Source organism: Wyeomyia smithii, chromosome 1 (assembly GCF_029784165.1).
Source record: "Wyeomyia smithii strain HCP4-BCI-WySm-NY-G18 chromosome 1, ASM2978416v1, whole genome shotgun sequence".
Classification (NCBI taxonomy): Eukaryota; Metazoa; Arthropoda; class Insecta; order Diptera; family Culicidae; genus Wyeomyia; species Wyeomyia smithii.
This window is the reverse complement of record NC_073694.1, coordinates 52,512,623-52,539,855: the sequence shown is the minus strand read 5'-3', so window position 1 is coordinate 52,539,855 and position 27,233 is coordinate 52,512,623. Positions and strand designations below refer to the sequence as shown.

Below are 27,233 nucleotides of genomic sequence, written 5' to 3'. Positions count from 1 at the left end.
GTTCGTCGTATTTCCATAGGGTTTCTGTTGGCTCCAAAAGTGCTTTGAGTTGCTCGATTGTCACAGTTAGCAGCTCGAATAGACCTATACCACATCCTGAAATCAAAACTTTTACTTTATTCCATTCAAGCGACAAATTTTGATAAACAACGCGTGTACTTACGTCCAAAAACCTCGAACAAACTATCTGAAAATCCCAAATCTGCAAAAAGTTCACTCGCCGTTGTGCTGTTTGTCGCCATCTTGATTGTTGTGTATCATTTTTTTCACATCATCAATTCACGTGACGTTTACGTGCTTCTGCACATGATATTTGAAAGTACGTGAAAAAGGCATGCATTGTACATGCAACTCACATAAATGTTACTGTCTTTTCACTTGATAAGATCTATTCCAAAATACTTGTGTGGCACGTAATATTCATGTTCACAATCACGTAAATATAAAATGCTGCGCGTATAGAAGGTATTAAATTTTCATCTGAAACACATCTCTGCACATATAAATTGCAAATGCTGCACGTAAGATAGACGCGAATGATTATTTTCAGCATTTACGTGCATTTTCACTTAAAAAGTATGTGGTGTTTAGGTTCAGTGTTGTGTTATGTTACCTTTTTTTTCGAAAATATGACCAATATTTCCACAAGTTAGTTAAGGTGAAACGGGATTGTGGCCTTTTCCTATACAATTTTGAGGTTAGAGTTCTTTTTACTTCTGTATTTTGATCGTAAAAAATTCGGCTTCCACTTAATAAACAGCACTCAAATTGCTACTTCAGGCATGCAACAGTTGTGAAAACAATTGATTAAAGTTTCATGTACGTAGTCTCCATAAATCAAGAAAAAATTAGATTGCAAAATTCAAGTTGATCGCGACCACGTCCCGTTTCACCTTAACCCATAAAAACCCGAGACGGAACTTATTTTTTGAAAATGATCGTTCTCAGCACTGGCGCGGTCGATTTGAGAAAACTTGGGATATTATTCAAGGGGAATAGTTGCATTAAGTTTTGGTATAGGTACCACCCCATTGGACCCCTCCCCATTTCCGTGAGATGCAAATATGTCTGTGTTTTTTGCTACTTTTTCAAACAGATTGAGCAAATGATGAGAATTTACGTAGGTATCAATTGTTCCATGTATCGAATCATGTCAGGTAGATAAAATATGACAAAAAAGAGTGAATTTAGAAGTTTCCAGAATATTTCAGTACAAAATCACAAAGCTACGTATTTTTAAAAAATTTCACAAAACATTGTCGCCCTTCCAGTTTTTAGTTCTACATTTTTAGATTAAGGTTTCCTGATGAAATCCATACATGATGAAATATTTATTCTAGCATGCATAGATTTTGAGAAAATCAATTTTTCATAAAAACTCGTACTTTATTAAATTCAAACCCATTTTTCTCTAAATATGTGCATGCTAGAATAAATATTAAATCGTGTAGGAATTCAGGAAACCATATTCTAAAATTGTAGAACTAAAAACTTGAAGGAGGACAATGTTTTTTGAAATTTTTTAAAAATACGTAATTTTGTGATTTTGTACTGAAATATTCTGAAAACTTCCAAATTCATTCTTATTTGTCATATTTCATCTACCTGACATGATTTGATAAATGAAACAATTAATACCTATGAAAATTCTCATCATTTGCTCAATCTGTTTGAAAAAAGTAGCAAAAAACACAGACATATTTGCATCTCAAGGAAATGGGGAGGGGTCCAGACGGGTGATACCTATACCAAAACTTAAAGCAACTATTCCCCTTGAATAATATTCCAAGTTTTTCCAAATCGACCGCGCCAGTGCCGAGAACGATCATTTTAAAAAAATAAGCTTCGTCTCGGGTCTTTACGGGTTAAATACAGAGTTTTCATCTTGAGCTAAGTTCTGATGACATACTACGTCGCAGTATCTAATACAGGAATTTCTTTCAATATCTAAAACAAAGAACATTCTGAACTTTATCTCGATACTGTATAAAAAAAAAGACTCTGGTTTAAACATTCAAAATTTCATCGAGTAGAGGAGCCGTTTTGGTTTTTCTCCTGGTAATATGTACAAAAGTCTCACATCTTGTGCTTACGACTCGCAGATTACAACGAGTGAAATCCTCAATATAGCGTTTTGTTGTTGTTGCTGTTTTTTTTTTCAGTACACTCTACAATTTTTTTTACAGTTCGAGCGAATTTGGTCAATTCCATTGCTACTTTGCTAATAATAATAAATAGAATATATTAGGTCGTTGTACGCATATTAACTCCAATCTCCGACCAAACGCTCGCACTCTCTTCTTTTGTTGTCCTACAATATCTTACCGCAGAAGGTTTGGTGACTAAAAATTTGCTATACACAACAGACAGTTATTGTTTGTTAGCCTGCTTACGCTTAGTTTGCGCATCATTTCTTCGTTTCAACTCCTGACGTTATTAGCTATGAGAGTATTCGTGATGTGTGTGTAACTATTTTCGTTTCGGCCGTACTGTGTGTGCTTGTGTGCGCGATATTGTTTGTGTTTGGTTCATGTTCCATTAGGCTACTGTATGCTTTTGTTTTCACAATTCTGCTGGAACGGAAACCTCGGTTAGGATTGGTTGAATTAGTACTTGAATAACAAGTAGCTGAGTGCACGGTTACAATTTTAATCCGTTTAAAATGGCTTACTCTACACGCTCTAACATTGTTGTTATTTAGTTTAGTTAATTCGTAATGTATGCAAAGACACTTAAACATGTAGGTACAAATATGCTTCGGTCAAGTTGTTAGGGATGATCTATTTCGCTAAGATTTGTGTATATCAGTGTAGGGAACGAGAATGAGAGAAATAGAGAGAGAGAGAGAGAAAGAAAGAGAGAGTGAGAGTGATAGTAAGAGACAGTGAGAGAGAGTGAAAGGAATAACGCAAGTGCAGGACAGAGATTGAAAGAAAAAATAAAGTCAGTCGTATGATATATCTTGATGATAGAAGACAGTTTATTGAATCATCTAAAAAAGCAAATAAATATATTCAACGGTTGGATTGATTGGACACGACAATCAGTAGGTTTTACAATATGTGTATAATAATAATCTTAATATCATTTATCGTATCGTTCTAGCAGCTACTATGATGACCACGGGAAAAGGTATTGAAATACGTTCGAAACACGATTTAAACAACCACATAAAACGAGAGTCGCTTGAACTAGTGAGTGTGTTGCGCAGCATGCGGCGAGATTTCGACATCCAATGAGAAGATGGTCGGGTGCAATGGCTGCGAATCATGGTACCACAACCGTTGTGTGGGAATTATTGACGAGTCGAAGTTGGATAAAATATGGTTCTGCACTTCTGAATCTTGCAGAGCACTTGCCTTAAAATACAGGAAAGAGAAGGAAGCCAAGAAAGGCAAGGGTAGTGGTAAGAAAAACCCCGAGGATTCCGGCGTCAAATCCGTCGAACAAAGGCTGAAAGAGATGGAGGAAGAACAAAAACGGCTGGAGAAGGAAATGGAAACGGAGGCGATGCTGAAGAGAAAAGAAAGGGAGATAAAGCGAGCTTTGGAACAGAAGCGACTGCTACTCGAGCAAAAACTTCGTGAGGATGAGGAAGAAGAAGAATATGCTCTACAGGAACGCGTTCTACTTGAAAGAAGGTTGCAGGTTCAACGAATGAGAGAACGGCAGGAAGTATTCCTGAGCGAAATGGCGAGTCTGAAAGACGAGATTGAGACACTGAAAGCTACTGGAAAAAAAGTTAAACCGCTGCCTTCGGTCGATCTGATTGGAGGGGGTTCCGGCGAAAAACTGAAGGCACAAGTTTCGGAAAAGCAGAAAACACCGCTGCGCAAACCGAAAGCCCAAAAGTTGCCAAAGGGGAATCAAGACAACCTGAACGACGACGAAAATGACGAAGACGACAACGATGACGAATCCAGCAATGAGGAAAACTTTAGCAATGAAGAAAACTCCAGCAATAAAGAAAACTCCTGCGATGAAGAAAAATCCAGCGAAAAACAAGACGACGAGAATGGCAAATTTGAAAATGAAGAGAGGCAAAAAAATCCAAATCCGAAGAGAAAAATTAACCGGATGAGCCAACTAGCGGCGAGAAGCGGAGTTACTAAGAAACTGCCCAACTTCTCAGGAAAACTGGAGGAATGGCCACTGTTTTACAGTTCGTACCAAGTGTTACTGGGCCCATAGTGCCATCATAGTGGAGTGAAACACGTCGGACCTCTGATAAGAGAGTGACAGCTTATTTACTTCCGATAGTGGAGAGATAAGAAAGAGAGAAGAAGTTCAGAGTTGGAAATGAAGAGATATTTTGAATTGAAGATATAGTCTAGAGTTGGTAGAGTGACAACGTGCTCAATATAAAATTTATAATCTAAGAAAACCAATTTACCCTTTGTATTTTTTCATTGGTATTTACATAAATTACATAATTACATTATAATGCAAGTGAAGTTTCAAGAAGATTAGCAGGTACCGTTTATTTGATTCAAAATTACTTACCGCTAACACTAAGGAAGTTAACCTGAAAAAGTAATACTTACCTGTACACCTATAGATTGTCGATGTTGTAACCCTTGGTAGACCGGAACCTATAAATATTATAAAAACACTGAAAATGTAAGATTAAATAAAAATACTTACCCTACCCTTAACTAAAACGAATAAATAAATTACAGCTTTGTAGCTGCTTAGTAAGCAACTGAAAAACAGTGTCTATTTCGTCTGCCGTGTTACAACACCAAGCCTCCAACAAAGCGTGCGGATTCAGCGAAGTTGAAAACCTGGTTCGACTTCAGGAGTGCCTGAAGGGCCCGGCTTTGGAAATGGTCCGCGGTCAACTACTTTTCAACTACCTAAATCCGTTCTAAAGGTCATCGAGAAGCTACGTACTTTGTACGGTCATCCGGAACTGCTTCTCCAATGTCAACTGGAGAGAGATCGAAAGTTAGAGCCACCGGAGGTGGGGAAGCTAGCGAGTTTCGTCCCGTTCGGTATTGCGGTGGAGCAGCTTTGCGAGCACCTGGCCACCATTCTTGCATCAGTCCGAAAATCAATGGCCAAGCTCCGACACGCAGATCGAAAACACTACTGAAGAAGCAAGAGGTGTCGTTCTGTTCCACGAGGTGGTCACCGCCGACAGATGTTCCCGATGGACAACGTTGCTGAGGGGAACGGAATATACCTTGCGTTTCATAAACAACTGCAAGCTCAAGAAGAAGGGTTTGTCGATCATCACGACAAAGGCGACTGAAAAACATCGGCTGCTGATCAATGCCCAGTATACTTCGGTGCTACAACCTCTCAGTCAGGAAGAGCACCAGAAGGCCGATACCGTTCTGTGGAAGCAAGCGCAATAGAGGGTTTCAATTTGAAAAAATACCTGCTTTTTCTTATACTAATCGATAACCGACCTTTCAGTAGGCATAACGTAATTTGTCTTAGACCTCTACGAGTTTTCTTTGATTTTAAGATTGAAAAATTTTATTTGTTTTAAATTTTCATTAACTGGCAAGTAGTGACATTGCTGTTGCTGGCTTTTGGGGAATATAACCCTGATAGTAAGCAAAGTGACATTTCTGCTGCTGGCTTGTGGAAAATATAACCCTGGTTTACGTGTCATTACAGGGATGCCAGATGTTAAGACATGTCCTAATATTGAAAACATTTGAGCGCGTGTGAATAAGTTGAAGCCTAAAAGTCGGATGATAAACCGCACTCGATTTAATGTGTCACTGGAAGTTTGTAAACTTTCAACGGGGACCGTGTTCACAGATTTCCTATGTATAAAGACATTGTTTTGTGGAGTGTGAAGATATTTGAAAAATGACCTGGCCTCCCTGTATCATGATTTCTTGACGGTAAGGTATGTCTCAAAACCACTTACAGTTGTTAAAATTCGAAATCGATTTTTTCAATAGTTTTGCTGTTTAAATTAAAAAAAGTCAGTAGAATATATATTTCTTTTGACATTCCTTATCAAAAGAAAATATAATATACATACCCCTAAAACACCCTATTCGACGGCTTTCCAGACGAAATGAGCGTGCTGAATAAAAACCTGGCACTGAAACCCGGACAGGAACCCGAAAAGATAATGAGATCCAGCAGTATTTACAAGTTAACACCGGTCCTAGATCAGGACGGTATTCTGCGGATGAACGGTCGAATGGAGGCAGCAACCGGCATGCCGTTCGACAAGAGATATCCCATCATTCTTCCCCGGAAGCATGGGCTGACGAAAAAGCTGATACAAGTTTACCACGAGAACTTCGGGCATGCTAATCGGGAAACCGTGGTGAACGAACTTCGCCAGCGGTTCTGGATCCCAAATATCCGAAGGGCAGTCTTTCAAGTCGCTCGACAGTGCATCTGGTGCAAAGTGCATCGCTGTCTTCCCTTGGCTCCGCTGATGAGTCCGCTTCCGGTTTAACGAGTGACATCTCACCTCCGGCCTTTCAGCGCGGTGGGCATAGACTACTTGGGCCCCATAGAAGTGGTCGTCGGTCGGAAGAAGGTAAAAAGGTGGGTCGCAGTCTTCACCTGTCTAGCCATACGCGCGATTCACCTTGAGGTCGTCCATACGCTCACAACCCAGTCCTGTATGACGGCCATCCGGAGGTTCATTAAGGCGCAAGGGGTACCGACGGAGATCTTTTCTGACAATGCCACGTGCTTTCGAGGTACCGCCAATGAGATGCAGCGAATCCACAACGAATGTGCAGAAGCTCTTAACAGTGCAACCACAGCGTGGCATTTTAATCCGCCAGCAACGCCGCACATGGGCGGAATATGGGAGCGTATGGTGCGGTCGGTTAAGGAGAGCATGAAAGCGTTGGACAACGGACGATCCCTCACGGATGAAGTGCTACTGACAGTCTTAGCGGAGACAGAAGACATGATCAACTCTCGGCCGTTGACGTACATGCCTCAAGAGTCAGCCAATGGAGAAGCGATTACCCCGAACCATTTTCTCAGGGGAACAGTAACGGTAGCTGATATGAGAGTAGATCGTTCCGTCAATGCAGCCGAAGCCCTGCGAGACGCCTACAAGCGGTCCCAGGACTTGGCCAACAACGCTTGGGAAAGATGGACCAAGGAATATTTGCCAACCATCATTAGCGAACCAAGTGGCTCGAAGACCAGAGGCCATTGAAGGTGAACGATCTCGTGTTCATCGTCGACGAGAAAAACCGGAAGTGCTGGACCAGAGGCATCGTCGAACAAGTGTTCCAGGGAGCGGACGGCCGAATCCGGCAAGCGAACATTCGAACGTCTGGCGGAGTTTTTCGTCGTGCTGTAGCCAACTTAGCGGTACTCGAGGTAGGTGACAGTAAATCCGGGACTTCCAGAGAACCTAGCGGATGTTACGGGCTGGGGCATGTTGAGACCACTGTGCAGCCCGACGGTGTAAGCGCCGACGGCAAAATAGTTAGAACCCTTCCAACTGGCGGCAGCTTGACAGCGGGAAGGAAGCAATAGAAACAACAAAAACAACAATTGAGTGAAGTGTGGATAGCCTTTAATACTTTATCGGATTAAATTTGCTAAGGAAAAAGTAATAAATATTGGAGTTAGCATTAAAATTATTTCGGTGAAAGGAAAATTAAAGAATTAAAATTAGTGGAAACAAGGTGATTCTGGTTAAAACTGTTTAACATTCGAACTAACATCTGTATGATCCGCGGCACCTATGAAATAACCTAGAAAAAGGAAGAGATTAATGTAATAAATAAAATTAATCGTAAGTAATTTAAAAAACAGTAGAATAATTAATAATAATAAGTATACTGAACAAATAGGATTCGGCAACAGGAAAATACGAGCGAGCAAAGAGGAAAATACGAGCGAGCAAAGAGAGATAGATTTCGAACCAATAGACTGAAATTGTGGGTGCACGAAGGAAAAAAGATACGGCGAAACTATTTATTGTGAGTAGGAAAAAAATACATTGCAACCAAAAATGATACAAATAACTTAATTTAACTAAACCTTTGTTTAAACTAATTTGAATAAATTATAATTTTAGTTTGAGCTGTGCTACAAAAACACTGCTGCGAAAATTTGACTTCAACGTTCTTATCCGAACAGGAAGAGACATAAGAATTCCTCCAAAAATGTGCCACGGGTACCAGTTGAGCCGGAGGATTGTGTCATAGCAGCTTCGGTTGACGGCTGTCCGCGATGTGCGGGCCGGTTTATGTGCCCTCCGACAGACCGGCTTAGTGCAAATAAATAGAGCAAACAGTTGGACCGTACTGAAGGCAACAAAGATACAAACCCATACTTTATACGATTCCAAGTATGCCGAAGGACAGAAGAAACAAGGAAGTAGAAGTTGCCAGATAGACCAGGAAGGAAACGAGAATGTCTATGTAGGTGTTGTACTTGGGAGTGGCAGGTGTTGGAGGACTGCCCTCCAACTCAGACTCATTTCCGAAGCGATGAGCTTTCGACCGAAACTCGTGCTCCATTTGTCGAGATTTGAACCGAAGCGATACTGGGAGAAGTGGTGGTTTAACGAGATAACTTCGCTGACCGCGTGCATTATCGCGTACACAACGAATCAGTTGAAGATCCAACTGCTTGCGCAACTGCTGAAGACATGCTGCCAGCGGATCAGGATGGTGTTCCTTGATTACACACATCATTTACATCTCCGTTCGATTTCACCGCCATTACTGGTTCCGTGCAGGTGGAGACCGCAGCACCGACTACTGTGGACAGACTAGATTGAGAACTAGTAAAATAACCGGACATCCGATGGGCGGACAGTGCCGCACTTTGATTCATCAGCATGATTTGATGTTGTATGCTCGATCGCCGACTGTTCGACCGAATGCCTGAATCTTTTCGAGACGTTGCCGAAGGACACAGACTGGCTCTATCACACCGTTACCTACCAGGTTGACAACAGGAACTGTTTCTACTGTTAACTGCTATTGTCGAACTTCGAGGTCTTCCCGTAAATGCATCCGTCACCAAAGATGCTTTTTCGCACTGCGACCGGTAGCTTCCGGATCGCGCGAATATCACTTCGACTTTGCGAAATATAAGACCGTACATCGATTATTATGTCTGAGCCTGATCACGTTCCTTATGACCATGTCCGCAAACGTTTCCGAGGGTCGTGTGCAGCAGGTTCTGGCCGCGCTTCGCCAGATTTCCGATGTCCATCCAGTCCGATATTCGATTCGCCAAGTTCCTCCGACCGCATCCCACATCCCGAATGTAGCGCTGGAAAAGAAAAAAATAGAATCTAATTACAAGTTGTCAAACACGATTTGCAATCGTAGCTAACACTGAAAATAAAACAGAACGTTGCTGTGGAAAAATATCCCTAGCGACGAACAAACTAAACACCAATTTTCAATCGTAGTATACCTAGCTTTATCAACCTCTTCAACCATCATAAGAGGATAAGGATAGGTTTGATACGGAAGCATCTACACTTCGCTCTTAATGAATTTCCTAAAAACAAGTTGGTGGCAGTTGAAACGCGTGTTCTCGGCATGTTGCTGCCCGTGCCGAAGTTCCAGTTCCGAAGAGGAGTATTCGTACCGGCATTATGAGTTCGAATACCCGGAGGAACTAACGGTACAGCCGGTAGAACATACCGGAATACTTGAGTCGGTGTATAACTGCCACCAACCAGTGCGAATGAGGTCCCTCAGCCTATCCTTAGAACAAGAGGAATCGTTCACCACAAAAGTGGTAACGACCGGTATGCAACGGCGAAATACTTGGCCGGGTTGTATAGAAGTCCGAAAACCGAAAAGATCGGCAGACTTCGATAGTCCAGGGTTGTTGAGACGAGCCCGTCGTATGAATTTACTTGACGACCAGGAATAAATTCATAAATTCTGATGTTTTAGTTACCGCGTTGAATTTTGTTTGCGTTCGTTAACTTTTTTCTAATGAAATTGCTGAATTTTGCGTTTCACAATTTCATTAGGATTTTGACTGTTTGGTTCCGTTTTTGTTCATTATGATGGATTTGGATAATGGATGATGGATGGATAAGGGATAATGGATGGAAGGATAGGAATGAAAGGTTTAAAAGGAATGAAAAATTGGATGGATGATGAATAAAGAAATGGATGGAAGACGGATGTTAAATGAATGGAGGATCCTTATCCTTTTATCATCCTATCCTTATCCTCTTATCATGTTAGTTTGTATGTTTGATTGTTATTTATATTATAATTTTTATATAATGAATTTAGTTTTAATAATTAGTGATTAGAAATTTAAAATAAGCAAATTGAAGTAACAAAATTGTACGTAAAATTTAAATATTTTAAACATTAGATATTGAACATTCGGAATTAGAGGTTAAATTAGAATTATGGAATTTGAAATATTAATTTTGGAATGAAAACCTTAAAATTGGTTTTGGTTTTCATTTCGAAATAATATAAATTCTAAATGAAAATTTGAAATATTGAATATTATGAATTTAAAATCAAAATTTTGGGAAGTAAAATTGAAAGTTTAAAAATTAATACTCGCAATTTGAAATCGGGATATTAAGAATTGGAAATGAGAAATTAGAAACCAAAGAATATCAAAAATTAGGAGTGGAACATTAAAGAAATTAAGAATTTTTGGAATAATGAACATTTGAAAGCGAAAAATTTGCAATAATTGAACATGGAATTAAAATTTATACGCTTGAAATTAAATTTTGAAATTGAACGGAAATTATAATTTGGAAATCAGTAATAAAAAATTGAAAATTGTAAGAATTAGGAATTTGGGTTGCAAAAGAGTTCGCCTCCTCGTGGTGCAACCTGGGTAACGCTAAATGAACTCTAAATTTGATTTTTCTTTAAAGTATCAATAAATTAAATTAAGACATGATTAAAGTTGAAAAGTTTTAATAATCATTCGAAAGACAAGCTTATATTTTTCCTCTCCTACAACACGATTCTAACATGATTGCCACTTTTCAATTTTTGGAGAAACGATAAAATAAATTTTGCTTTCCAGAAGGCATTCTTCACCATTTTTATTTAGACAATTATTATTCAAAATAATAATGGCAGGATCTTTGAAGGTGAAAATCTTTTAAATCTGTCGGTCCGATAAGTCAAGGCAAATAAAATAAATGCACTTACTAACAACGTCGAAGGACACAGCCTGGCTCCATCGCCCAGTAACCTACCAGGTTGATGAAGAGAACTGTTTCTACTGTTAACTGCTATTGTCAAACTTCAAGGTCTTCCCGCAAACGCATCCGTCACCAAAGAAAATTTTCTCGCTCTGCGACCGATAGCTTCCGTATCGCGAACGGCGAAATATCACTTCGAGTTTAGGAATATACGACCATATGTCGATCATATCATCATATCATATCATATCAACACGAAATTATGACTGGTACGCCGATCGCCACTTTTTTCTCCTCCAACACTGAGCGATTTCGAACCTTCGCGTTCACGCAAGTATACACTTCCACGAATAGAACAGGCCTAAACATCTAATGTGTGACTGTTCGGTCTCGGGGTTACAATTACGATTGGTCACTGCGGTCACTGCTGATAGCCATCTTTAGTATCGCCGCTCTGCTCTAATACACATAGAACTATTTTCATTATTCCTAATATTATCACAGTCTTCGCTCTCCGGCTCTACGGTGGGGCACATAGGTGAGGACACATGACCACCACCAGCAAACGATTCTTCTTTACGAAACAATTTGCTTACCACCCAACTTTTAAACATAGATTTATTTTCGTTAATTATAGTTTAGAAATTAAGTCATCTTCGACAAAGATGCTATTTGAGGCTTTGGGCTGGAAACGAGCGAAGAGGGTGATATCGGAACGGGGTCCGCCGGTGACACGGGTGGAACAATTGGCTGAAAGGTGGATAGGTTGCTAAAGCTCTGTGAAAAGACATCGCTTGCCCAAGACGGTGAACAACCGTCGTCATGGTGATGTAGAAAATTTTTCTGCTTCCAGCGATGATGAGGCCAACAAATTACTGCCATCTCCTTCCGGTATGCCAAAACTGGGTAGTCCTTCCGTAATTGAATTGATCATGCTTTTAACCTGAAACGAAGTACTTGCCTGAACCTGCAATTAGAGAGCATGAATCTCATTGAAGATTTTAACAATTGGTATTCCTAACCGTCAACTTCGTTGTCCTTTTCGATGAAGTACGAATTCTCTAGGAAACCGCAGGTTTCCTCCGAATTGTGCACCTGATCGGGACGGCTACTGGATTCAATCCTAAAAAAACCCGCATCCAAACTGATGATGATGATAAAATGAAATTTTCAGTTTGACACCCAACGCAGTGGTTGCTGTAATCGCTTTGTTCACGTTGAGAATGCCGCTGCAATGATATAAGATTCTGATACTTAATGATGTAATAATACCAATAATACTCGAGCTGCGCTTCACAATAATTCATATTCTTTGACTGATATTTGATAAAATTCATTTTGACACACGACGCAGTGATTGCTGTGATCGCTTTGATCACGTTGCGAATGCCGCTGCAAAAAGATTAAGGGGTGTTGGCTAATGTCCACGGTCCATACAATTTTGACGTAGAATACGTCTTACGGCAACATATACAGGGGTTCAACAGCAATACAGGGATCCAATTACGAAAACCGAAAACATCGAGAGCGTCACGAAAATTGTCCAAGTTCAAACGTTTAAAACTCAGTCAGTTTCCAACCGATTTCCGTCACTTTTGCAGCAATCGATTGAAAAATCATCTAGGCACCCGTTAAAATGCAGAAAATTGTGATCTGATTGTTCGAACTATTGTACTATTGACAATTGTTGAACGTTGTCGAAACGTAAATGTCAGCCTTTGATCGGTCGCTTGCTGTTTTTCCCTAAAAAGGACGACAGAATGGAGTATCTAGTTAGCAGGAAATGCACTCGTTGGGCTATATAGGAGACTGCTTCTCCTCAAGCAAGCTCAGTTTACTAGCAGCGAACAGCAGCGGCGGACAGTAGCAGCGATGGCAGTGGGCAAAGGCGGTGTGGAGCAGCAGCGGGCAACAGCGGCGGCGATTGTGGCTTGCTATATAGCGTGCGTGGCTTGCGTGTGCATGTCTATAGTTTGTCTGTGCATGTCTATAGCGTGTCTGTGCATGTCTATAGCGTGCGTGGCTTGCTATATAGCGTGTGTGGCTAGCTATATAGCGTGTATGGCTAGCTATATAGCGTATGGATAGCTATATAGCGTGTGTTATGCATTAGACTGGGGTACGATTATATGAGAAAAAAGCGATGGTGTTATTTTTTCGCTCCCATGCACTTTTCGTGTTCCTTATGGGTCCTATAACAACTGTGTAACTTTTCAGATCGATCGGTGAAACGCCCGATTTTTTGAAGCTTCCATACGCTTGCGCCGATCGATCTGAAAAGTTACACAGTTGTTATGGGATTCATAAGGAACACGAAAAGTGCATGGGAGCTAACATTTATTTCTTGTTCCACCCTAGTGTGCATGTCTCTAGTGTATGTGGCTAGCTATAGCATGTCTGGCTAGCTATATAGCGTGTGTGGCTAGCAGTATAGCGATTAAAACTATCATATATAGTTGCAAATAAATCACCTCATGTTGATTTTTAATATTACGGTAAATCATTAAGAACTAAATCATAAATTTGTCATTTAGAAAAAACAATATTCAGTTGTCAATAAATAACATTAACAAACATTATCAACCTCTTTTGACTTCAGTTAAGCCTCAAAATTTACTGAGTGCATTTTAACATTTATTTGAAGAATGTTGCCAGAATGAGCCAGTGAGCTTGAATCACATAATTTTTCGCTCAAGTCCTACTATTTGCAGCAATAAGTTGTAAAATTATCTACGCTACCGCAAACTGCAGGAAATTTTTCGTATTAAAACTAGTTAACCGGGAATGCACTATTGGCCCTCGTCTATAACCTCTTCGTAGTCACTGCCAAATTAAGCTATCTCAGTGTAATTTGATAAAAAAGAAGCCTCAAAACAATTCAATTTCATTCTTGTTTTGGATACGGCAGCAGGTGAAACTGCATAGCTGCACTGCACATAGCTTCTGCTGTTGTTCATTGTCGTTACCGGTGCCGGCTATAGGGGTAAACGTCATCTGGAACAGAGAGACCATTAAATTGATTAACCCCATTGAGTGTATTCCCAAACCTATTGCAAAAAATACATAAGACAGGCTGTAGTATTCTACGTTAAATCTGCGGTCGTGTCTTATAAACAACCTCTTCAACTTTTTTTAGAATTTATATGGGCAGTTGTCCACGGAGGGGGAGGGGGAGGGGTCAAAATCGTTGAAAATCTGTCCACGTGGTATGTGGATGGCCCCAAACTTATCTGTTCCGTAGTGATCTTGTCACTAGCCAGTACATACTAACAATTACACAATGATTTCACTTAATTTGTAGCTAATTTTGCCAATTTCGGTTTAGTGGTCAACTTTAAAGAAGTCACACTAAGCGGAGAAACCAATATTGGGAGCCTTTTAGAAAAATGTGAATTCAACTTCACTGGCAATTCCCACACACACACACGCAACACCATGCGCCAGCTCACATCGGATCTATATCCAACTCCGGCGGTCCCAGTAGATCTGGCTTCTTGTTCACCAGCAAGTACACTTCCATGTGATCCTTTCCCTGACGTACACTTTTCCCCGGGGCTCGAAATCGTACCGCTCGGAGAGCACGGCCAAACAGGCACTACCAACCTGTATCCGTCCGGGCACTCCGGTCGAATCCATCCGGGATGCTACATTCACCGCATCGCCCCAGATGTCATAGTACAACTTACTGGTACCTATGACGCCAGCTGTAACATCACCGAAATTGTACCCAACTCGCATTATCAAATTAAATTCCAGCAGATCTCGGTTGAACGAATCCACCACTTGCTGCATTGCGATGGCAAAATCTCGGCAACCCGGATCCAATCCGGACGCAGCCATAAATGTGCTACCAATGGTTTTGATCTTTTCTACGCACCGAAACTCACTCCTTGCCAGCAATTCGTCGAAATCCCCAATCAGCTCATTAAGTACTCGCAGATACTCTTTCCCACCCAAATATGATTCATCGTACATTTCGTTGAAATTCACAATACTGGCAAAGATAATGCAAATGTTTCGATGATTCTCCGAATATTTGGCTGTATTCTTCAGTTGCTCCGCAACATGCTTCGGAATGATGTTATGCAGGAGCATATCCGCCTGATTCTTCATGTTCTGCACACGTATCTTATCCTGGTTCGCGACGGCACTTCCGTAAAAGCTCAACCGATAGCTAATTTCAAACGCCCGGTTCAAAAACCACACCAAAACCACCAGCAGAAACAGATCCATGTATATTTCAACCCGGTAATCGTTGAACCAATCAAACTGAGCTTGATGCAGCTGGCTAGAACTAAGGACCGTTCCATTCAACACCGTCTCACTCGTGTCACCTAGCATTGCGTTCGTTTTTTCCAACTCCCACATGTGCTCAATGGCAATCCCAACAAACGTGATGGACGTCACCAGTGCCAAGCAGTTCCGTATCCAGCAGTTCAGTTGCGTGAAATTGAAAAAATGAATAACGCAAATAAACATCAGAAAGCCGAAATGAAACTCGTAAATGCGAAACTTGCTGACATCCATCATTGCAAAATTCGATAAAATCGAAACCACCGGCAGAGACATAAGAATTCCTCCACAAATGTGCCACGGGTACCAGTTGAGCCGGAGGATTGTGTCATAGCAGCTTCGGTAGACGGCTGTCCGCGAGGTGCGGGCCGGTTTATGTGCCCTCCGACAGACCTGCTTAGTGCAAATAAATAGAGCAAACAGTTGGACCGTACTGAAGGTAACAAAATACAAACCCAAACTTTATACAATTCCAAGTATGCCGAAGGAGACAGAAGAAACAAGGAAGTAAAAATTGCCAGATAGACCAAGAAGGAAACGAGAATGTCTATGTAGGTGTTGTACTTGAGAGTGGCTAGTGTTGGAGGACAGCCCTCCAACTAAGACTCATTTCCGAAGCGATGAGCTTTCGACCGAAATTCGTGCTCCATTTGTCGAGATTTAAACCGAAGCGGGACTGGGAGAAGCGGCGGTTTCACGAGATAACTTTGCTGACTGCGTGCATTATCGCGTACACAACGAATCAGTTGAAGATCCGACTGCTTGCGCAACTGCTGAAGACATGCTGCCAGCGGATCAGGATGGTGTCCCTTGATTACACATCGACTCAATGCCTGAATCATTTTGAGACGTCGTCGAAGGACACAGACTGGCTCCATCACACAATAACCTGCCAGGTTGACAAAGGGAACTGTGTCTACTGTTCACTGCTATTGTCGAACTTCGAGGTCTTCCCGTAAATGCATCCGTCACCAAAGAATCTTTCTCGCACTGCGACCGATAGCTTCCGGATCGCGCGAATGGCGAAATACTTTCGACATGGCTTCGACTTTGCGCAATATACGACCGCACATCGATTATTATGTCCGGATCTGATCACGTTCCTCATGACCATGTCCGCAAACGTTTCCGACGGTCGTGTGCAGCAGGTTCTGGCCACGCTTCGCCAGTTTTCCGATGTCCATCCAATCCGATATTCGATTCGCCAAATTCCTCCGACCGCATCCCACATCAAGAATGTAGCGCTGGAAAAGAAAAAAATAGAACATAATTACAAGTTGTCAAACACGATTTTCAATCGTATCTAACAATGAAAATAAAACAGAACGTTGCTGTGGAAAAATATCCCTAGCGACGAACAAACTAAACACCAATTTTCAATCGTAGTATACCTAGCTTTGTCAACCTCTTCAACCATCATAAGAGGATAAGGATAGGTTTGATACGGAAGCATCTACACTTCGCTCTTAATGAATTTCCTAAAAACAAGTTGGTGGCAGTTGAAACGCGTATTCTCGGCATGTTGCTGCCCGTGCCAAAGTTCCAGTTCCGAAGAGGAGTATTCGTACCGGCATTATGAGTTCGAATACCCGGAGGAACTAACGGTACAGCTGGTAGAACATACCGGAATACTTGAGTCGGTGTATAACTGCCACCAACCAATGCGAATGAGGTCCCTCAGCCTATCCTTGGAACAAGAGGAGGGTTCGTTCACCACAAAAGTGGTAACGACCGGTATGCAACGGCGAAATACTTGGCCGGGTTGTATAGAAGTCCGAAAACCGAAAAGATCGGTGGACTTTGATAGTCCAGGGTTGTTGAGACGAGCCCGTCGTATGAATTTATTTGACGACCAGGAATAAATTTATAAATTCTGTTGTTTTAGTTACCGCGTTGAATTTTGTTTGCGTTCGTTAACTTTTTCCTAATGAAATTGCCAAATTTTGCGTTTCACAATTTCATTAGAATTTTGACTGTTTGGTTCCGTTTTTGTTCATTATGATGGATTTGGATAATGGATGATAGATGGATAACGGATAATGGATGGAAGGATAGAAATGAAAGGTTGAAAAGGAATGAAAAATTGGATGAATGATGAATAATGAAATGGATGGAAGACGGATATTGAATGAATAGAGGATTCTTATCCTTTTATCATCCTATCCTTATCCTCTTATCATGTTAGTTTTTATGTTTGATTGTTATTTATATTATAATTTTTATATAATTAATTTAGTTTTAATAAGTAGTGATTAGAAATTCAAAATAAGCAAATTGAAGTTACAAAATTGTACGTAAAATTTTAATATTTTAAACATTAGATATTGAACATTCGAAATTAGAAGTTAGGCTAGAGTTATGGAATTAGAAATAGAAAAAGAATTAATTTGGAAATGAAAACCCTTAAATTGGTTTTGGTATAATATAAATTCTAAATGAAAATTTGAAATATTGAATATTATGAATTTAAAATCAAAATTTTGGAATGTAAAATTGAAAGTTTAAAAACTAATACTTGCAATTTGAAATTGGGATATTAAGAATCGGAAATGAGAAATTAAAAACCAAAGAATATCAAAAATTAGGAGTGGAACATTAAAGAAATTAAGAATTTTTGGAGTAATGAACATTTGAAAGCGAAAAATTTGCAATAATTCAACATGGAATTAAAATTTATACGTTTGAATTAAATTTTAGAAATTGAACGGAAATTAGAATTTGGAAATCAGTAATTAGAAATTGGAAGAATTAGGAATTTGGGTTGCAAAAGAGTTCACCTCCTCGTGGTGCAACCTGGGTAACGCTAAATGAACTCTAAATTTATTTTTTCGTGTAATTATAGTTGAAATTTTTCACGTAAATTTTAACATTATTTAAAGTATCAATAAATTGAATTAAGACATGATTAAAGTTGAAAAGTTTTAATAATCATTCGAAAGACAAGCTTATATTTTTCCTCTCCTACAACACGATTCTAACATGATTGCCACTTTTCAATTTTTGGAGAAACGTTTTGCTTTCCAGAAAGCATTCTTCACCATTTTTATTTAGACAATTATTATTCAAAATAATAATGGCAGGATCTTTGAAGGTGAAAATCTTTTAAATCGGTCGGTCCGATAAGTCAAGGCAAATAAAATAAATGCACTTACTATCAACGTCGAAGGACACAGCTCCATCGCCCAGTAACCTACCAGGTTGACGAAGACAACTGATTCTGCTGTTAACTGCTACTGTCAAACTTCAAGGTCTTCCCGCAAACGCATCCGTCACCAAAAAAATTTCCTCGCACTGCGACCGATAGCTTCCGTATCGCGAACGGCGAAATATCACTTCGATTTTAGGAATATACAACCGTATGTCGATCATATCATTAAACACGAAATTATGACTGGTTCACCGATCACCACTTTTTGCTCCTCCAACACTGAGCGATTTCGAACCTTCGCGTTAACGCAAGTATACACTTCCACGAATAGAACAGTCCTGAACATCTAATGTGTGACTGCTCGGTTTCGGAGTTACAATTACGATTGGTCACTGCTGATAGTCATCTTTAGTACCGTCGCTCTGCTCTGATACACATAGAACTTTTTTTATTATTCCTAATATTATCACAGTCTTCGCTTTCCGGCTCTACGGTGGGGCACATAGGTGAGGACACATGACCACCACCAGCAAACGATTCTCCTTTACGAAACAATTTGCTTATCACCCAACTTTTAAACTTAGATTTATTTTCGTTAATTATAGTTTAGAAATTTAGTCATCTTCGACAAAGATGCTATTTGAGGCTTTGGGCTGGAAACTGGCGAAGAGGGTGATATCGGAACGGGGTCCGCCGGTGACACGGGTGGAACAATTGGCTGAAAGGTGGATAGGTTGCTGAAGCTCTGTGGAAAAACATCGGTTGCCCAAGACGGTGAACAACCGTCGTCATGGTGATGTAGAAATTTTTTCTGCTTCCAGCGATGATGAGGCCAACAAATTCCTGCCATCTCCATCCGGTATGCCAAAACTGGGTAGTCTTTCCGTAATTGAATTGATCATGCTTTTAACCTGAAACGAAGTACTTGCGGTAACCTGCAATTAGAGAGCATGAATTTCATTGAAGATTTTAAACCATTGGTATTCCTAACCGTCAACTTCGTTGTCCTTTTCGATGATGTACGAATCCCCTAGGAAACCGCAGGTTTCCTCCGAATTGTGCACCTGATCGGGACGGCAACTGGATTCAATCCTAAAAAACCCGCATCCAAACTGATGATGATGATAAAATGAAATTTTCAGTTTGACACCCAACGCAGTGGTTGCTGTAATCGCTTTGTTCACGTTGAGAATACCGCTGCAACGATATAAGATTCTGATGTTTAATGATGTAATAAGGTAATAATACCAATAATACTCGAGCTGCGCTTTACAATAATTCATATTCTTTGACTGATATTTGATAAAATTCAGTTTGACACACGACGCAGTGATTGCTGTGATCACGTTGTGTATGCCGCTGCAAAAAGATTCACACATTTGAGGTAAATCATATACAAGTACTGTTGCACGAGAGTTCATAGGTAGTATGCAAGAGTTGCATTGTGTGAAAGAAATTGTGCCGAGTATTTTCACGCAACTTGTATTGAAGTTTGATAACGCAAATTAACGTTGTGTTATATTACCTTTTCTACGAAAAAATGACCAATATTTCCATAAGTTAAATACAGACTTTTCATCTTGAGCTGATGTTCTGATAACATACTGCGTCGCAATATCTAATAAAGGAATTTCTTTCAATATCTAAAACAAAGAACATCCTGAACTTTATCTCGGTACTGTATAATAAAAAAAGACTCTTGTTTAAACTTTCAAAATTTCATCGAGTAGAGGAGCCGTTTTGGTTTTTTTTTTTCCTGGTAATATATACAAAAGTCTCACATCTTGTGGTTACGACTCGATATCTCCAAACAGTACTTACGTTCCTATACAGATTTTGGTTCTTTGTATGCTATTCACTTTTCGATAGTTAAAGATTACAACGAGTGAAATCCTCAATTCAGCGTTTTTTTCTTGTTGCTGTTTTTTTTTTTTTCAGTGCACTCTACAATTTTTTTACAAGTTGAGCGAATTTGGTCAATTCCATTGCTATTCCATTGCTACTTTACTAATAATAATAAATAGAATATATTAGGTCGTAATATGTATATAAACTCCAATCTCCGACTAAACGCTCGCACTCACTTCTTTTGTTGTCCTACAATATCTTACCACAGAGGGTTTGGTGACTTAAAATTTGCTATACACAACAGACAGCTATTGTTTGTTAGCCTGCTTACGCTTAGTTTGCGCATCATTTCTTCGTTTCAACTCCTTACGTTACTACCTATGAGAGTATTCGTGATGTAACTATTTTCGTTTCGGCCGTACTGTGTGTGCTTGTGTGCGCGATATTGTTTGTATTTGGTTCATGTTCCATTAGGCTAGTGTATGCTATTGTTTTCACATTTCTGCTGGAACGGAAACCTCGGTTAGGATTGGTTGAATTAGTACTTGAATAACAAGTAGCTGAGTGTACGGTTATAATTTTAATCCGTTAAAAATGGTTTACTCTACACGCTCTAACATTGTTGTTGTTAAGTTTAGTTAATTCGTAATGTATGCAAAGACACTTAAACATGTAGGTACAAATATGCTTCGGTCAAGTTGTTAAGGATGATCTATTTCGCTAAGATTTGTGTATATCAGTAGGTTTTACAATATGTGTATAATATTAATCTCAATATCATTTATCGTATCGTTCTAGCAGCTAGTATGATGACCACGGGAAAAGGTATTGAAACACGTTCGAAACACGATTTAAACAACCACATAAAACGAGAGTCACTTGAACTAGTGAGAATGTGTTTGCGAGAGCGTGCATCTGGACAAAAAAAAGTGTGCGGTGCAATGGTCATAATGTGTATCGTATAAAAATACGCATCTGTGGGTGATTGTTTCGATATGCTATTTCGTTTGTGTTTGTTATATCAGTTCAAATGGAGGAGTTTTATTACCTGGCTGAACGCGGAGATAGTGCGAAATGAAATCATAGTAGTTTTTCGACAGTTTTGTCGTGTGTGCTATCGTACTATCCAAAATGGAATTTTCACACATTTTCTTAATAGGAAAAGAGCAAATATATGTATATTGGCACGAGTCTGGCATAGTTGGATCTGGTAATTTTGTTACGTTTTGCCTTCGTTTAAAGCAAAGTTTAAAACGCGTTTACAATGATGAACAATTGATTTTTTAAAACTCTTTTTAAAATATCAATGGTATAATTTAAGAGCAAGATAAAACCGATAGATATCATTTGTTGTGATTCGAATTCGATAGAAGGCACATAAAGTATATTAGCTTGTTTGTTGTTATATGTCTAGTTTTTTTTCTACTTCACTGCAGTACAACTATAGAAACATGCATAGTAGTTCAACTTTTGAAAATTCTAGGAATTCGTGTAAATATACTTACACGCAGAAAAACAGGATTCTATTGTATTTCCTTCGTTCACGGCAATTCTACTAATATTCTAGTGGCAAGAGGGTTCTTTAAAAAAACTACATTTATTTGTAATAAATTGTGTTGAATCTTTGTCCGGTAGTGTATTTATTCACAATATACTATTCTGCATGGGGTTCTGTGTAATAGATGCAACTTTTTTTTTGAAAGCAAATGAAAAAAAAATTAGACATTCTGTGTACCCGTATTTTTAGATGAAATTTTAAATAAAGCCGGCTTGCTTGTGCAATGACTATTGATCTTCAGTTTACAGATATAAAAAACCTGTTTCTTGTGCATGACGAGAATAGCGATCAGTAGATTGTTAGCGAAGCTAACGGTTTCACTAACTAGCGCCAAACTTAGCGAAATTTAGAACTCGAGGAGAATATTGTTGTTTCCAAGCTTGCCAACGATTGTGATCTGCCAACTTAAGCCGATACCGTTGAAGAATATTTCAAATAGTTCAGTATAAGGAAACTATCGAATGTGCTGGTTCTGGTAAAGGTTTTTGAGGACGTCGCCCTTTGCTATTGTCAATGGAATGATTATGAAAACTATGATACAAATTACCGGTCGCACAGTTAGTCCCGAAGTTCGACGTTCCTGAAAAAGTTAAAGCCTCTGCATCAAACTTATATGTTCCTCAGTGATGTTGTCACTAGTCAGTACTAACAATTACACAATGATTTTACTTAATTTGTAGCTAATTTTGCCAATTTCGGTTTAGTGGTCAACTTTAAAGAAGTCACACTAAGCGGAGAAACCAACATTGGGAGCCTTTTAGAAAAATGTGAATTCAACTTCACTGGCAATTCCCACACACACACACGCAACACCATGCGCCAGCTCACATCGGATCTATATCCAACTCCGGCGGTCCCAGTAGATCTGGCTTCTTGTTCACCAGCAAGTACACTTCCATATGATCCTTTCCCTTGACGTACACTTTTCCCCGGGGCTCGAAATCGTACCGCTCGGAGAGCACGGCCAAACAGGCACTACCAACCTGTATCCGTCCGGGCACTCCGGTCGAATCCATCCGGGATGCTACATTCACCGCATCGCCCCAGATGTCATAGTACAACTTACTGGTACCTATGACGCCAGCTGTAACATCACCGAAATTGTACCCAACTCGCATTATCAAATTAAATTCCAGCAGATCTCGGTTGAACGAATCCACCACTTGCTGCATTGCGATGGCAAAATCCACCAGCGTATAGAGATGCTTATAATTCTCCCCTCGGCAACTCGGGTCCAATACGGACGCAGCCATAAATGTGCTACCAATGGTTCCAATCTTCTCCACGCACCGAAACTCACTCCTCGCCGGCAATTCGTCGAAATTCCCAATCAGCTCATTAAGTACTCGCAGATACTCTTTCCCACCCAAATATGATTCATCGTACATTTCGTTGAAATTCACAATACTGGCAAAGATAATGCCAATGTTACGGTGATTCTCCGAATATTTGGCTGTATTCTTCAGCTGCTCCGCAACATGCTTCGGAATGATGTTATGCAGGAGCATATCCGCCTGATTCTTCATGTTCTGCACACGAATCTTATCCTGGTTCGCGACGGCACTTCCGTAAAAGCTCAACCGATAGCTAATTTCAAACTCCCGGTTCAAAAACCACACCAAAACCACCAGCAGAAACAGATCCATGCATATTTCAACCCGGTATTCGTTGAACCAATCAAACTGAGCTTGATGCAGCTGGCTAGAACCAAGGACCGTTCCATTCAACACCGTCTCACTCGTGTCACCTAGTGTTGTTGAATGGACGAACCGGATAAACGAGAAGTAACTGGAACCTGGACTGGACACTGACGCCAGAGAACCGACTTTCCACGTGGTCGAACCGAGAACAATAACTACGCAATAAAAAAACGAGCGAGTATGAAAAAGCGACTATATTGCTCTACGTTTCCATTACAAGTGAAATTTTAGTTTTCGTTTCCCTTTCTCTTGCCAAATAAAGATGTAAAGTAAATAGACTGGATGTGGTTAAAAACACCTCAACATCCTCCCCGCCTTGAGGTAGCACCTCAATCCGGAAGTGGACATAGCTTCTGAACTGGACGTTGATACTCTGTCTTGCCTCGACGCAAAGTGACGATACGCACCAATCCCTGCTGATCTGGATGCACTGCAGATACTCTGGCCAACTCCCACGCTGAGGGTGGTACATTATCGCCTTTCACCAAGACTAGCTGACCTGGTTTTATGTTCTCCTGGCTTGTTTTCCATTTTCCTCTTGGTTGCAATGTTGCGAGATATTCATTTCGCCACTTGTTCCAAAACTCGATCATATAGCGCTGAACCTTCTTCCAACGATCAAGTCGATTCATTTGCACTTGTGAAACATCAGGTTCGGGTAATAGATTTAACGGCTGGCCCACAAGAAAATCCCCTGGTGTGAGCGCTTCAAAATTATCGACCGATGACGAAATAGGGCACAGCGGCCTCGAATTCAGACACGCCTCGATTTGGCAAAGAACTGTAGTCAGCTCCTCATTCGTTGTTTTGCTTTCGTCTTGATTAGACGCAAATTGTTTATCTCCGTTTGATTCGCAAAATAACAATACACGAGTTATCGTACGGGTGTTTTTCTTTTCGATTAGTTCTTGTGTGCGATAACAATAGCCTGCAATATATCGGTAGAAACATCTTCTGCACACTGGTAGGGGCAGGCTACCCCGCCAGTGATCTGATACGCAGCTGATATATCAGCAAGAATAATTCCCCTGCACCGCTGTTACCCCGCTAGCAGCACGGACCATCATACGATCGAGCGAGTGGAAGTCAACTACAAGTGGCATCTACAAGGTCGAGTGTAAGATACGGCCACTGTGTCACAACACGAAGCTGGATCGTCATTGTTTGTTCTGCGGAGACACTCGATTAATCCAACTATCAGCCGTGAGGTCGTGACTTAGACGTTCGGTGAAGTATTCACTTTAGAATTTTTATCATTATTATTAATATTATTATTATTATTGTTATCATTATAGTTATTATTATTATTATTGTTATTATTATTATTATTGTTATAATTATTATTATTATTATTACTATTATTACTATTGTTATTAGTATTAGTATTACTGTCTTTTTTTTATTTTGATCCATTGTAGTTTGAAAAATTGTTTTTAAAATTTAATATCAACTACTTGATCCCCCCACCCCCCCACATTCGAATATTTATCGTTTGTGTGCGGTAGAGCGTAACGCTCCCGCAAAATGGACGACATGCAGGTGCAACTATTCCTGGATGTGGAAACAAATGGGGAAGAGATTGAGATCTCCCCCATCAATTCCCCTCTACCTTCCCCGCTACCTAGCACCGTATCAAGGGTACCGGCAACACGGGTGAAAGCTTACCCAGATGCTTCGAAAGGTCCGTTCGTAGTTTACTTTAGGCCCATAAAGAAGCCTCTTAACATTATACAAATAGGCAAGGACCTGGCAAAACAGTTTTCGGCCGTAACCGAGATTACGAAGGTGAGGCCGAACAAACTGCGAGTTGTCGTGAGTAGGTTGAAGCAAGCAAACGGAATTGCTAGCTACGAGCTCTTTACAAGGGAGTACCGCGTGTACATCCCTGCCAAGGACGTGGAGATCGACGGTGTGGTTACCGAAGAAAGCCTCACGGTCGATGACATTTTGCGTCACGGGGTTGGCTGCTTCAAGAACCCCCTGATTCAAGATGTAAAGATACTGGATGTCAAGCAATTACATCCAGTATCCATCGAAGAAGGAGAGAAGAAATTCCTCCCTTCGGATTCCTTCCGTGTAACATTCGCCGGATCCGCACTGCCGAACTACATCTCTTTGGACAGGGTTCGTCTGCTTGTACGCCTGTTTGTACCGCGGGTCATGCATTGCCAAAACTGCAAGCAGTTAGGTCATACAGCCACCTACTGCTGCAACAAGGCACGCTGCAGCAAGTGCGGAGGCAATCATGCTGAGACCGCTTGCAGTGAGGATACTGAAAAGTGTTTTTACTGCGAGGGAACTCGGCATGACCTTTCGGCGTGTCCCGCGTACAAACAGCGCGAGGAAAAAATTAAGCGTTCCCTTAAGGAACGATCAAAGCGCTCTTTTGCAGAAATGCTTAAGAGGGCTGAGCCACCCTCGACAGGAAACATCTTTTCCTTTTTGCCAACCGATGAGGGTACATCTGACGATCCCGTCGAAGGGTGTTCTAATGCCTTGCCAGAGGGATCTAGGAAGAGGAGAATGCTCATCTCTCCTAATCTTTCTCGCAAAGGTCGTAAGATAACCCCTAGCGGAATGACCAATAAGACAACACAGAAAGGAAGCGGTGAAGAAAAACCGAAGCAAGTACCCCCCGGTTTTAATTTCGAATCAAACCAGGAGTACCCACCGCTTCCTGGGGCACCAAAAACCCCTCGTGCACCCATTTCTCGATCAGAAGACATAAAACAAAAAGGGTTCATAAAATTCTCTGATATTGTGGACTGGATATTTAAAACATTCAACATACCAGATCCCCTTCAAAACATTCTTCTTGCCCTTCTCCCTACAGTGAAAACCTATTTGAAGCAACTCACAGCAACTTGGCCCCTCATTTCAGCTATCGTATCTTTCGATGACTAATACGTCGAAAGAGGTTAGGATTTTTGTCACTGTGTTACAGTGGAACTGCAGAAGTATCATCCCCAAATTCGATTTATTTTCACATTTGATAAACACATACAAATGTGATGCGTTCGCGCTCTGTGAACTTTTCTCAATTCAAATGACCAACTTAATTTCCACGATTTCAACATCATTCGTCGAGATCGAGACTCACACGGTGGAGGGGTATTTTTAGGGATCAAAAAGTGCTATTCTTTTTTCAGAATCGACCTCCCCTCGATCTCGAATATTGAAGTTGTTGCCATTCGTACGAATATGAAAGGAAAAGACCTTTGTCTTGTTTCGTTATATATTCCCCCATCCGCGCGGATTGAACAGAAGCAACTCCTTGATATAGCAGAATTGCTTCCCGCACCTTTTTTGATTTTGGGAGATTTTAACTCTCACTGTTCGCTATGGGGGTCGCTGTACGACGACAACCGATCTTCTTTAATCTGTAACTTGATCGACGACTTCAATATGACAGTTTTGAATACTGGGGAAGCGACACGCGTACCTAATCCTCCAGCACGTGAAAGCGTGCTTGACCTATCCCTCTGCTCGACATCACTAGCGTAAGATTGCCAGTGGAAAGCAATCACCGATCCCCACGGTAGTGATCATCTTCCAATCGTTATATCAATTGCT

General features: G+C 40.5%; 2 protein-coding genes, 2 long non-coding RNA genes and 2 pseudogenes across 6 annotated transcripts; 2 read left to right on the top strand and 4 right to left on the bottom strand.

The window, feature by feature from the left end:
- Window positions 1-3,243: 3,243 nt before the first annotated feature.
- Window positions 3,244-5,360, top strand: LOC129716742 (DNA ligase 1-like). The gene is made up of 3 exons (XM_055666581.1): window positions 3,244-4,173; window positions 4,874-5,002; window positions 5,079-5,360. Exons 1-3 carry the CDS (start codon window positions 3,244-3,246, stop codon window positions 5,358-5,360), a joined length of 1,341 nt encoding a protein of 446 aa, XP_055522556.1.
- Window positions 5,361-6,040: 680 nt separating this feature from the next.
- Window positions 6,041-6,433, top strand: LOC129716741 (uncharacterized). The gene has a single exon (XM_055666580.1). The coding sequence runs from the start codon at window positions 6,041-6,043 to the stop codon at window positions 6,431-6,433; it is 393 nt and encodes a 130-aa protein (XP_055522555.1).
- A 1,072-nt stretch (window positions 6,434-7,505) lies between these two features.
- On the bottom strand, window positions 7,506-12,478 carry LOC129722214 (uncharacterized). Of its 3 annotated transcripts, XR_008727575.1 has the most exons (4): window positions 12,136-12,478; window positions 11,121-12,080; window positions 8,904-9,237; window positions 7,506-7,703 (listed from the first exon to the last, which is right to left on the bottom strand). It is a non-coding gene; the product is annotated as an uncharacterized LOC129722214 (long non-coding RNA). The 3 variants fall into 3 exon arrangements; XR_008727574.1 differs by having other exon boundaries at window positions 7,506-9,237; window positions 12,136-12,472; XR_008727577.1 differs by lacking the exons at window positions 7,506-7,703; window positions 8,904-9,237 and having other exon boundaries at window positions 11,715-12,080; window positions 12,136-12,342; window positions 12,395-12,461.
- Window positions 12,479-13,375: 897 nt separating this feature from the next.
- LOC129716740 (adenylate cyclase type 9-like) lies at window positions 13,376-16,980 on the bottom strand (annotated as a pseudogene).
- A 1,545-nt stretch (window positions 16,981-18,525) lies between these two features.
- On the bottom strand, window positions 18,526-19,894 carry LOC129722225 (uncharacterized). Its single transcript, XR_008727579.1, has 3 exons — window positions 19,812-19,894; window positions 19,546-19,751; window positions 18,526-19,489 (listed from the first exon to the last, which is right to left on the bottom strand). It is a non-coding gene; the product is annotated as an uncharacterized LOC129722225 (long non-coding RNA).
- Window positions 19,895-20,294: 400 nt separating this feature from the next.
- The window catches only part of LOC129716739 (uncharacterized), a 42,616-nt pseudogene continuing 35,677 nt past the window's right edge, over window positions 20,295-27,233 (bottom strand).